The sequence below is a fragment of the Erpetoichthys calabaricus genome, chromosome 17, assembly GCF_900747795.2.
Source record: "Erpetoichthys calabaricus chromosome 17, fErpCal1.3, whole genome shotgun sequence".
NCBI classification, from domain to species: domain Eukaryota; kingdom Metazoa; phylum Chordata; class Cladistia; order Polypteriformes; family Polypteridae; genus Erpetoichthys; species Erpetoichthys calabaricus.
In genome coordinates, this window is record NC_041410.2 from 63,048,868 (window position 1) to 63,062,453 (window position 13,586).

The window sequence follows — 13,586 nt, forward strand, 5'->3', positions numbered from 1 at the left end:
TGAATCTGTTTCCATCTTTATCCTTTATCACCCTAACCTGCTGCACATCTTTCACAGTTTGGTCCCTTTGTCTAGCCAATCGATACAGGTCTTTTTCTCCCTCCTTAGTGTCAAACCTCTCATACAATTCATCATATGCCTTTTCTTTAGCCTTCGCCGCCTCTCTCTTCACCTTGCGCCTTATCTCTTTGTACTCCTGTCTACTTTCTGCATCTCTCTGACTATCCCACTTATTCTTCGCCATCCTCTTCCTCTGTATACTCTCCTGTACTTCCCCATTCCACCACCAGGTTTCCTTTTCCTCCCTCCTCTGTCTAGATGTCACACTAAGCACTCTTCTTGCTGTCAGCCTTACTATTTCTGCTATAGTTACCCAGCTATCTGGTAACTCTTCACTGTCACCTAATGCCTGTCTTACCTGCTCCCTAAATTCAACCTTGCAGTCTTCCTTTTTCAAGTTCCACCATTTGATCCTTGGCTCTGCCCTCACTCTACTCCTCTTCTTGATCTCCAACGTCATCCTACAGGCCACCATCCTATGCTGCCTAACTATACTTTCCCCTGCTACCACTTTCCAGTCTTCAATCTCCTTCAGATTGACTTTTCTGCATAGGATGTAATCTACCTGTGTGCATCTTCCTCAACTCTCGTACATCACCCTATGTTGCTCCCTCTTCTAAAAAAACATATTCACCACAGCCATACCCATCCTTTTTGCAAAATCCACTATCATCTGACTTTTTAAATTTCTCTCCTTGTTACCATATCTACCCATCACCTCCTTGTCTCCTCTGTTCCCTTCACCAACATGTCCATTGAAATCTGCTCAAATCACCACTTTCTGTCCCTTGGGTACACTGTCCATCACTTCATTCAACTCACTCCAGAAATCTTCCTTCTCATCCATCACACACCCAACTTGCAGTGCATATGCAGGCGCCGCCGAGAGTGGCAGCCTTTTCAGAAGCTCTGTGTACAAGTTCATTTTTCTACTTTTATTTTTCTCTTTTTTATTGATCCTATCACTGTATCAGTGTGCTGCTGCTGGAGTATGTGAATTTCCCCTTGGGATTAATAAAGTATCTATCTATCTATCTATCTATCTATCTATCTATCTATCTATCTATCTATCTATCTATCTATCTATCAACGTGAAAAAAGTTTACTTGAGGTTTTTGCAAATTTATTAAAAATAAAAAAACTGAGAAATCACATGTACATAAGTATTCACAGCCTTTGCTCAATACTTTGTCGATGCACCTTTGGCAGCAATTACAGCCTCAAGTCTTTTTGAATATGATGCCACAAGCTTGGCACACCTGTCCTTGGTCAGTATCGCCCATTCCTCTTTGCAGCACCTCTCAAGCTCCATCAGGTTGGATGGGAAGCGTCGGTGCACAGCCATTTTAAGATCTCTCCAGAGATGTTCAATCGGATTCAAGTCTGGGCTCTGGCTGGGCCACTCAAGGACATTCACAGAGTTGTCCTGAAGCCACTCCTTTGATATCTAGGCTGTGTATAACACCCTAGTACTACAGAGGGATAGAGAATTAATGTTTAGTGAAGGATGATGAAGTTACAGCCAGTTAAATCAAACTAGCAGAAAATGTAGAGAAATGAAGCTGAGTTTAAAGGGTTAAATAACTCTTGGTCAAAATTGGAATGGCTACGAAGCGATCAGTTGTGGCTGCAGCTTTGGCTTTAGGTACAGGGAAGATTTGTTCCCGTTTTAATCAGTAACCTCGACCTGGTTGTGTGATACTGTGAGGTGGCAGCGTGTAAAGGCCCGTGTTCTCCTAAGTGGCCATCATATGACAGTTGATGAGCTGCACTGGCATGAGTGCGAAAAGTCTGCACAATCTACGTTAACGAGGACCTTCAGGAGGCGGGAAACTATACGGGGAGAGACGTGCCAGTACGCTGAAATTTAATTTCGGTAAAGCGGCCTGATTCCGTTCTCATTCTCGGCGCCCCTCCTTGTGGCGCGCCAGCCACTGCCTGTGCACGCGGGAAGGGGCGGGCAGAGGAGGTGTTAAAAAGGCTGCGCGCGACGCAGCGAGCCCCCTTCCTGTGTGCCGTGGAACAACTGTTCTGTCTCTTTTCTATCGAGCTATCTTCAGACATGGCCGCGTACCTGAAGGTCTTACAATCCCTCTCCAAATACACCGCGACCTTCGCTGGCAAGACCCCGGCTGTGTTAGCCCCAGCCGCCTGTCAACACCGGCAGCAAAGGAACTGTGAGTAAAAACGCGCCACCGTCAATGACCGGCTTGCAGAACCGAACCGTCGATTCATTCATTGCTGCGTTATCTTGTGTGGGAAGCATGTCTTTAAATGAACTTCTCCTTTCGGACCATGGTTGAGTGACAGCCGGCAGCTGCATCTATATTCTTCATTCGATGTCTCATTGCCTGTGGCTTCTTTATTCTTTTGCAGTGCCTAGTGATACCGGCTGCCGAAACTGGAGCGCGTCGGCTTTGTTCGGAACGTACTGACGTGTAGCCCGAAACCACACTGTCGGTGACCTCTGTCAATCCGTGGCTTTTTTTTTATCGCCCCGGGTGATCGATTTTTGAAAAATCCGCAACGGGCATTCTTAAACCAGATGCTCAAGTATTGGTTGATCTCGTTCATTTTCTATATTGGTGCATTCGATTAAGGGGAATCAAGGTCAAAACGAAAACGGAAGCTTTATACAAAATCTAACGAGCACAATCTAGCAGACTTGGAGATGTGAAGAGGCAATAGTGATGGGATTGACGTTTAACAGTCATTTCTCACGGATGTCTAGAAAAAAAGTGTTAAAGTTATGGGTGAAAAAGCCGGTAGGCCTTGCGTTTATCCCGATCAGACTTCGTCACGCCATGAGAGATCACGTACACGCTGCCCAAGGCTCTGCTGCAGTAGACGCTGCGTGTGTTTGTCTTAGATACCTACGGACTGGATAAACTTTAGGCATTTTACTGTTAACGAGTGCTTTGCAGTTTGACCTAGTCAGTATTTTGGGTTGTAGTAATAAGTTTATTTATGCGGTGTGACCTTCCTTCGTCTCCTTTAATCCACCCCATCCCCCCGACGTACCTCGTTTATGATTCCATCGTGTCTCTTTGCACCATCACTCTATGAATCCTATTAATATCAGTCATTGCCCCTAGTCTGTTTCACTTTATCGATGTCGCTTCCATTGACATTTCTGCAGTGCTGTCAGTGGTTCTGTTTCTCAGGAGCTCAGGTCTAAGAGATCAATAATTACAGCCGTGTAGTCTGTTATAATTCCATGATCCATATTATTAAATGCTCATCAAAAAGGATTCCTCAATTTAAATGATTTTATGCCACTGTGTATCGTTGATAGATTTGTACCTGTGTATGCACCAAGTTAGGCCAGCAAGGAGAACTTAGTCCTCTTTAACAGCTACAGGTCTCCTTTGCAGACATCAAGGTCAACATTAGGACATTTCCAAAGTAAGAGTCAACCTCCTGCAATGGGGTGAGTTGAGGTTGTTGATTTTTTTTTTGGAATATGATAGCATTTCTGTAACAATTTGTCATTCTTAACATTATACTTGCCATCATTGATTGCTTAAAAAAAAAAAAAAAAAAAACTTTTTCATTGTAGATATGACAAGTGTTCGGATTTGGGAATAGCTGTGCTTCATAGTCTAAACTCTTTAATAGTCTAGTGTTAAGCTGCAAGAACTGAAATGTTTTTGACTACACTTTTTTGCATTTATTAAGCCATGCTTTTTGAAAGTTTTGTCACACTTCACATTATATTTATTGCTGTTTTAATAGTTGGTAACTTTTATGTGTAGTAATTGTAATATTTGAATGGGCAACCTGGATAAAGGTTCAGAATTGTTTATTAAAATAGCTGTGTTCTGCATGTAAAATGCCATCTGTTATCAGAAAGCCTTTAAAAACATCCGGAAAGGCGTTTTGGGTCTCTTGGGAAAATTTTATTTAAAATTGTTTATTAAAATTGCTGCATTCAGGGTGCCTTTTGTCATCAGACAAGCTTTAAAGGCACTCTGAAGGGCATTTTGTATGTCTAAGTCAAAAGAAAAGTTATGCTATATATTAAGGAAACTTAATCTGTGGTATAAATACTACTTATACTTTTTCTGGAACTTCCCCACATTTCAGTCATCTTTAGAAATAAATGATTTGTCTTCATTTATTTCACCTACACTGGAATGTTGCATCAGTGGTAAGTGCTGTTGCTACATGAATCTGCTGTTCCATGCCTGACTCTCTGCATGGTGTGGTGTCTGTGTGGTTTTCTGCACATATCCTCGAAAATGTGAAGGTTCAGTTAGTTGGAGAGTCCATACTGGCCATGCTTGTGAGGGTAAATGTGGCTGGGTATGTGAATGGGCCCTGTGGTTGACTTGTGATTCTTAAGATCATATATCTGCCTTACATCTGATACTGCTGGGACGGGTGGCAGCCTCCAGCATCTTAAAATTGTTTCACACAGGGATTAAATTTTAGGTGTGTTTAACCCAGAGTGGAGATGTTTCTCCAAAAATAAATTTAGGTATTGTCCCAAACTAGGAAAATTGTAAATTGCAGCAGTTATGACCATACTTTTTGTTTTTTATCATATGCAGTCTGTATTGCCTAAAATAAACCAGTTTTGTTAGTCTTTATTAGACCAGATTGAGCTATGTGAAGTAACAGTGCTTAAATACCAGATTCGGTTAAGACTTTCTTCAATGAGGACAATTTAAAAAGCTTAACTGAGCTTTGAGAGATTACCAGACACCATTTGCCTGTTTTTTTTTTTTTTTTTACCTGATTGCCTTTTTTTCTTAGTTTGTAAAGCAGAGAAATCCTACTGAAGGTGTTTTTCTATTTTGTTCAATTGTATAAAGTTACCCAAAAAGTCACCTAATTAATGTATTCAGTCTGAAAAAGACAAAAGAATAGAAAGGTTTTACATATACAATAAGATATCACTGAAAGAGCTATTTAAGTTGGCTAACATGACAATTGACAGTTTTTTAGTGGCACCAGCAGTGTGTTCTATGAATAAATGTATTTTTAAGTTTGTTTGAAAAGGAATGGTTCTGACATTTTTTTTTTTGATTTGATACACTTTGTTAATCCCTGAGGGGACATCCTTTTCGCATGATCTTTGATTTTACAGGTATTTATGAAAATATCATGGTAAAACACATGATGACTTTAAATATGTAGTGATAATGACTACTGGATGTGACTATTGCTGTGTTCCATTTGAACTGGGAAGTTGAAATTTTCAGTTGCTCCTACAAGTCTGATTTTTCTACTTGGTAAGTCAGAAGAGCCTCAACAACCCAGACCTCAAAATCCAAGATGGCCGTGTCATGCATCAACAGAAGTGAAAGGTATAATACTGTTTATTAGCACTTATGTCTATTTGCATCTCATTGAATCAGTCTCACACACAGTACTGTGAAACTCCTGTCTGTGGACATGTTGCTGTGGGGTTTTGATGTGCAAAATACCACATAACATGTTGTTCAATAGTTGTCTGTACAGTAGAACCTCAGTTCATGACCAAAATTCGTTCCAAAACTCTGGTCGTGAACCGAAGCAATTTCCCCCATAGGATTGTATGTAAATATAATTAATCTGTTCCAGACCATAGGAACTGTATGTAAATATATATATTTTTTATTTTTTTAAGCACAAATATAGTTAATTAAACCATAGAATGCACAGCGTAATAGTAAACTAAATGTAAAAACATTGAATAACACTGAGAAAACCTTGAATAACAGAGAAAACTAACACTGCAATAGTTTGCGCAATAGCGCTACCAACCGCTGGTTAAAAACGCATTTTTTTAATGAGTTTTAAGCACAGGGAAAAAAATGAACATTTGAAAAAATCCATAATTTAATAAACCACCAAGAAAAGTAACATTGCAACAATGCACACTACGAACCGATCGCTGTAAACAGAAGTGAAATCCAAATCAAGCCTAGTGCATTCTTTAACTGCCTTCACACCTTATGCGTCCATCTCTCTCTCGCGCTGCCTGTGTGTGTGCGCATGTCTCTCTCTCGCGCTGCCTGTGTGTGTGCGCATGTCTCTCTCTCGCGCTGCCTGTGTGTGTGCGCATGTCTCTCTCTCGCGCTGCCTGTGTGTGCGCGTGTCTCTCTCGTGCTGCCTGTCTGTGTGCGTGTCTCTCTCTCGCGCTGCCTGTGTGTGCGTGTCTCTCTCGCGCTGCCAGTGTGTGCGTGTCTCTCTCTCGCGCTGCCTGTGTGTGCGTGTCTCTCTCTCGCGCTGCCTGTGTGTGCGTGTCTCTCTCTCGCGCTGCCTGTGTGTGCGTGTCTCTCTCTCGCGCTGCCTGTGTGTGCGTGTCTCTCTCTCGCGCTGCCTGTGTGTGCGTGTGTCTCTCTCTCGCGCTGCCTGTGTGTGCGTGTCCCTCTCTCTCGTTGCCTGTGTGTGCGTCAGTCTCTCTCTCGCGCTGCCTGTGTGTGTGCGCGCGTCTGTCTCTCTCGCGTGGCCTGTGTGTGTGTGTGTGTGTGTGTGTGTGTGTGTGTGTGTCTCGCTCTCTCTCGCTTGCTGCATAGAAAACGCACAGGGAGAGACTGAACATGTACAAACCGAAAGGGAAAATGGCTTGTTCGTATACCGAGTGTGTGGTCGTGAACCGAAGCCAAAGTTTGGTGAACTTTTTGGTCGTAAACCGATTTGTACGTGTACCGAGACGTTCGTGAACCGAGGTTCCACTGTATTCCAAAAGAGCAAGCACACAGCAGAGGTTGTCCTAGAGATGTCTGTATTAGTCTTCTGATTGTGTTGTTGGAACGCGGTTAACTCGTGTGTGATGTCTTTTTCAGCTCCGATTGTCAAGGTAAATAAGTATGCTTTTATGTGGAAAATTTCCAAATCCCTGTGTGCAATGAGTGAAAATGTTGTGGAATAAACTTAAATATATGATAAACAATTAATGGTAGAATTCTACACAAAACTGTGAGTGTTGTTTCTCTGATGCAGGCTTACATGTTTCTTGCAATGAGAAGTGAAGCCAAACAACATCTTTTATTGGCTAACTGAACAGATTACAATATGCAAGCTTTTAAGGCAACTAAGGCCTCTTTTTCAGGCTGGGCTGTTACAGTTGAGTCCGTCGCACAACTTGATGTACTTGGTTTTAGAAAATATAAAACAGGCAATTAGCCTGTTTGCTATAACAGTTCATTTTTAAATTCTGCATTGTATCCTATTATTTACCATAGAAGCACGTACAAAGTTTGAGTGCTGTAGTTGTTTGTGTTACCTGGGTGATGTATTGTTATTGATTCTGATGTTCGACACATTCTTGTAACTGTTTTTTTCTCCAAGGCCAAGGCCTTGGTAATTGTGCTAAAATAAAAGTTGCTATTCTGGTGAGCACAATTTACATTACTCTAATTACATGTTCTACAAAATTCTTAGCATTCACCATTCTTGTAACAGAACCCTTAGGCATGTTTTATTTTGTGAGACTTTTGATAGGATCAGGTGGTAAAGCTTATTAGCTTCTTGTTTTCCCAGTGACTGTTACCTCACATTTATCTTTTTGCAATGTATACCACTGAAACACTATTTTCACTTCAGAAAAAAGAGATCTGTACTTAAACAGCTGGCTTGTGTGATTCCCAGGCTATTTTTTTGAATAATACATTTTGATGATCTGATCTTTGGCTTCATTTTCCTTTTTTCCATTGTTCTCAGAAACCCACATAATGTCACTTTTCCCAGACTGCAAATACTGAGGTTTCCTGTGGGCTTTCTAGGAACAAATACCATTCAACCTTGGAGTGAGTCTGGTGGAGCTTTTTAATTCAACCTTATGATTTCTTATATGCAGGACTATCTGAGTTGTACCATCCATTTCCACATCCATTGTCAGTATGTAGCACTTGTGTACAGCATACTTCACAGTGCCCACCTTCACTTACCTTGTGAAAAAGCTAGCAAGCATTATTGAAACTCCCATGAATTGACAGCAGAGTGATGGTATGTGTTAATAGTATTAATAGTAAGGTAGAATGAGTATACAGTGGAACCTCGGGTCACGAACATCTCAGAACACGTACAGATCGGGTTACGACCAAAAAAGTTTGCCAAACTTTTGCATCTGTTCACGACCACACACTTGGGTGACGAATAAGCCAGTTTCCCTTCCCTTCCGGTTCGTACGCGCTGATGATTTCCGCACGTGTTCAGTCTCTCCCTGTGCATTCGCTGTGAACTCTTTGTGCTCTGTTTTGTTTCCCTTCCGGTTCGTACGCGCCTGTGATTTACGCACTTGTTCAGTCTCTCCCTGTACAGTTCTCGGTCAGATGTGCATCGCGCAGAGGGACTTTGTGGTATAGCGGGTCCACAGCTCACGTCAACAGGCCAGTTTTAAATAAATAAATGCTGCGCTTGCAGCTTAGTGAGGGGGTGTGGTGGTTGAGTGGCTGAAGCAGTTCCAGGGGAATTCGTGATGTGGGCGTTTCTCACCTAACTGCACATCCGTAATTGGTCCTGGGGCTGCTGACTGCTACAGCTGCCACGTCTTTTTCATAAATAGAAGCGCGAGGTGGCTAAAGGGAGGAAAAAGAAAAGAAAGATGGAGGGTGCGGAGTGAGGAAGTAAGCAGGAAGCAGTGTGGAAAGAACCAGTGTGAATGAGCGAGTGTGTGCTCACAGACAGGCAGCTGGACAGTGAGCCCAAGCAGGGGTGTTTGGCCAACACTCGGTGGGGCAGAAGGAAGTGGTCGCTCCAGCTGAGCGATCAAGGAGCTGGAGTGACCAGAAGAAGGACAGCTGGCCGCATAAGGCCTAGAAGGCAGCGGGAGTCGTGAGGCTTGGGCGGTGAATTCCCTGACGTGGGCGTCGTGGTCGCCATGGAAGCCAAGTCTCGGTCTGGAGAGTGCACGACCAAAGCCAGGGATCGGGAGGCCTCCAGACCAGAAGGAAGGACAGCTGCAGGTAGAGTGGCTCCCCTGTTGCGAAGCCTGGATAGAGAGAAGCAGGCGGGTCACCTGTTAAAGAATGCACCAGACTTGTTTTTAAAGAGACTGCTTCCAGCATTGTTTTAACCTTGTTGTATTGAAGACTTTTTTCTATTGGATTTTAACCTCCACTTCACTTCTGTTTTTATGGGATTTATTTAATGAAGGATTCTGAAAGCACTGCACTTTATTTAATTTGGACTTTGTTTTTGATTGTTGTGTTGTTGATTTTCATAAAAGTACTTGGCACTTTTTGCACCGTCCCCTTGCTCTATTGTAGTGCCTCACTGTGGTGCTCATCGGTAACATTACCAACGGTGACGGGTTTAAGGGCTCCCGGAAGCGAGATGGGATCATGTAGCGAACCCACATCATCAGAGTTTACCTCAAAACTGTAATCTCCTCTCCACCCAGTTCCTCCTCACTTCCTTCATGCCAGAACTCGACTCATGCAATGTTACTTTTCTTGGTTGTTTATGGTTAGTTTTTGTATAAATTACGGATTTTTCAAATGTTCATTTTTTTCCCTGTGCTTAAAACTCATTAAAAAAAAAAAAGTTTATAGCGAGCGGTTCGTAAGGCTGTAGTGTGAACTCTTGCAATGTTAGTTTTCTCTGTTCATGGTTTTCTCCGTGTTTATTCAATGATTTTACATTTAGTTTACTATTACACAGTGCATTCTATGGTATGATTAACTATTTTTGTTCTTAAAAATATATATTTACATTCAGTTCGTACGGTCCGGAATGGATTAATTGTATTTACATACAATCCTGTGGGGGAAATTACTTCGGGTCATGACCAAATCGGGTTGAGACCAGAGTTTTGGAACGAATTATGGACGTGACCCGAGGTTCCACTGTACGCCAGTTGCTAGCATTTAGTGAGCAACCCACAGTATAACTCTGTGAATTTTCCCATGATTTTGTGTTTTTTAACGTAAATCTTTAGTAAATGCATTAACCATGAGTTCTAAGAAAGTTAATGAGAAGAGCCAAGCAATGAAGAAAATGGTTCAGATCACCATGGAGGTGAAAAAAAAGATTGTTGGAAACAATGAAGGTGGCATGCGTATCTGGGACTTGGCTGCTGCATACCGTATGCCGAGAACGACGTTATCTACTATTGTGAAAAACAAAGACGTTATTAAATCGGCTAACGTTGCGAATGGGGTGAAATCAATTACCAAACAAAGATCAGGGACATCAGAGCATGCTGAAAAACTGCTTTTGATCTGGATAACAGAAAAACTTTGCTGGCAATAGCGTATCGGAGGAAATGATTTGCGAAAAGGCAAAACTGATGCATGCTGATCTTTTGAAAAACAAGGCAGGAATGAGCCAAGAAAGTGAAGTGTTCAAAGCCAGCCATGGCTGGTTTGATAATTTTAAGAGGAGGACTGGCATTCACAGTGTTGTGAGGCACGGAGAGGGAGCCAGTGCTGATAAAGATGCCGCCAATGATTTTGTTACAGAGTTTGGGGAATTTGTGGAGGCTGAGGGTTTTGTTCCCCACCAAGTTTTTAATTGTGATGAAACAGGCCTGTTTTGGAAGAAAATGCCTAACAGGGCCTATATTACACAAGAGGAGAAGGCATTGCCAGGGCACAAGCCAATGAAGGACAGGCTAACTCTCTTGTTCTGTGGCAATGCAAGTGGGGATTGCAAACTGAAGCCTCTACTGATCTACCACTCTGAAAACCCGAGGGCCTTTAACACTAGAATTACCAGAGCCTACGAAAAAAGTCGTAGATCCGTCCCACCTTAAATCAGTTCTTAAATCCGTTCGCACCTCTCCGCCAGTGTCTTTTGTCCTCTAAATGTGCTGATAAACACAAGCTCCAAGCAGCCGGCTATTCCATACCCCCGCTTAGAACTTGCACGAACTTCTCCCAGCTTATGCCTTGATTGATTATCTGGGAGTAAAGTGGAGTTTTAGAGTGGAAATAATAGATTGTTATTTGGAACAAACGCATTTCATGTGTGTTCCGTTTACACAGTAATCTGTGTAAACACATTTTTGAAACAGAAACGTTTTTCATATTCTAGTAGTAAATGATAAAATGTAGGCATAAACTATATAATGTATGAAGCCTGAAGTCCAAATATCAAAGATACACTTTCACAAAAGGTAAAAATATATCAGAACAAGTGCACCTTTATTCAAAAATATAACTGCAGAAAAAAAAAGCCGCGTTAGCATTCAACATTGACACGTGTTTACTACAACTACCTCCGTGGCGCAACGGTATCAACTCCTGAGTGGTAATCAAAAGGTCACGAGTTCGATCCCGCATGACTCCGTTTTGAGAAGTGAACTGCTCTTATTCTTACTATTTTAGAATATAAACATACATTTGATTTCAGTCTGTAAGAGCCGGTGTAATTTATGATACTTGTAAAGGTTAGCTTTTTTTTTTTTTTTATTATCCAGTTTTATTATCTCAGCCGCGTTCACGAGCCCAAACAACCCCCCGCATCTGACACTACTGTTTTCACACAGACGCGCTATAACAGAGGTAAACTCAGATCATGACGACCCTTCTACATCGGAGCAAGAATGCACATCGCACTTTTGCCATCGCTGTACTTTGTATATGTACACAGGAAGATCTGCAGTCTACTTATGGCTGTAGGAATTAAGTAAATAAATAAAGGTAAATAACATTCGAAAGCAATGCTCCGATGTAGAACGTAAGCGACTCTACATGATAGTGTTTAGATCTGGACCATGTATGTGCCCCAAAAAAAGTCTAACTGCATTCTCGTACCATTGCTTGTGTACTAAAGTGTCAGCAGGCACTTTTCGTGGCATTACACATATTTTTTGAGCATGCCCTCTGCATTTTACTTGTGACTTTAGGCTGTAGGAAGTAAATAAATAAATAAAGGTAAATAACATTGCTTTCGAATGTTATTTACCTATTTACCTTTATGTATTTACTTACTTCCTACAGCGTAAAGTCGCAAGTAGACTGCAGAGCTTCTACTTGCATATACAAAGTACAGCGATGGCAAAAGTGCGATGTGCATTCTTGCTCCGATGTAGAAGGGTCATCATGATCTGAGTTTACCTCTGTTATAGTGCGTCTATGTGAACACAGCAGTGTCAGATGTGTGTGGGGGGGTGTTTGGGCTCGTGAACGCAGCTGAGATAATAAAACTGAATAATAATAATAATAAAAAAAAAAGCTAACCTTTACAAGTATCATAAATTACACCGGCTTTTACAGACTGAAATCAAATGTATGTTTATATTCTAAAATAGTAAGGATTAGAGCAGTTCACTTCTCAAAACGGAGTCGTATGGGATCGAACTCGTGACCTTTTGATTACCAGTCAGGAGTTGATACCACTGCGCCACGGAGGTAGTCATTGTAAATGCGTGTCAATGTCGAATGCTAACGCTGCTTTTTTTTTTTCCGCAGTTATAGTTTTGAATAAAAGCGCATTTGTTCTGTTATATTTGTACCTTTTGTGAAAGTGTTTCTTTGATATTTGGACATCAGGCTTCACACATTAAACACTTCATGTCTATATACATTATATAGTTTATGCCTACATTTTGTCATTTACTACTAAAATATGAAAAACGTTTGTTTTAACAATGTGTTTACACAGATTACTGTAGAAACGGAACACACATGAAATGCGTGTGTTCCAAATAACAATCTTATTATTTCCACTCTAAAACTCCACTTCACTCCCAGATAATCAATCAAGGAACAAGCAGGGAGAAGTTCGTGCACATTCAAAGTTGGTGGGGGGATGGAATAGCTGGCTGCTTGAAGCTTGTGTTTATTGGCATATTTAGAGGACAAAAGATGCTGGCGGAGAGGTGCGAACGGATTTAAGAACTGATTTAAGGTGGGATGGATCTACGAGTTTTTTCGTAGGCTCTGGTAATTCTAGTGTTAACACTACGAAAAAACTCGTAGATCCGTCCCACCTTAAATCCACCTTAAATTGCTTCGCACCTCTCTATCAGCGTCTTTTCTCCTCTAAATGGTTGATAAGCAGCAAGGATGCCTGCCATCACATCCCTCCACCCTGCACAGTTTTCTCAGCGCAAATCTGTTTACCTGCGTGTCAGTTGCTTAGAGTTGTATACAGTTAGAAGTCAAGCAAAATGACACCTTTTATAAATACTATATCGTTATTTGGAATACATGCATTTCATGTGTGTTTCGTGTCTACAACAATCTATGTAAACACATTATTAAAACAAACGTTTTTCATGTTTTAGTAATAATTGACAAAATGTAGACATGAAGTGTATAATGTGTGAAGCTTCAAGTCCAAATATCAAAGAAACACTTTCACAAAAGGTACAAATATAACAGAACAAGTGCGCTTCTATTCAAGAATATAACTGCAGAAAAAGAACCCGCGTTAGGGTGCGACTTTGACACGCATTTTGCTACGATCGCTTCAATGGCGCAATGATATCAGATGTTGACTGGTAATCAAAACTTCACGGGTTCGATCCCGGACGAGTCTGCTTTGAGAAGTGAGCTGCTCTTATTCTTACTATTTTAGAATAAAAATATACATTTGATTCCAGTCTGTAACAGCCGGTGTGATTTATGATACTTGTAAAGGTTAGC

At 41.4% G+C, this 13,586-nt stretch overlaps 1 protein-coding gene across 1 annotated transcript in view; it reads left to right on the forward strand.

The window, feature by feature from the left end:
- Positions 1–2,053: 2,053 nt before the first annotated feature.
- The window catches only part of idh2 (isocitrate dehydrogenase (NADP(+)) 2), an 87,180-nt gene continuing 75,647 nt past the window's right edge, over positions 2,054–13,586 (forward strand). Inside the window, exon 1 of the mRNA XM_028823918.2 lies at positions 2,054–2,237. Coding sequence (XP_028679751.2) covers positions 2,123–2,237 — 115 coding nt within the window. The 5' untranslated portion in view covers positions 2,054–2,122. The remainder of the gene's footprint in view (positions 2,238–13,586) is intronic.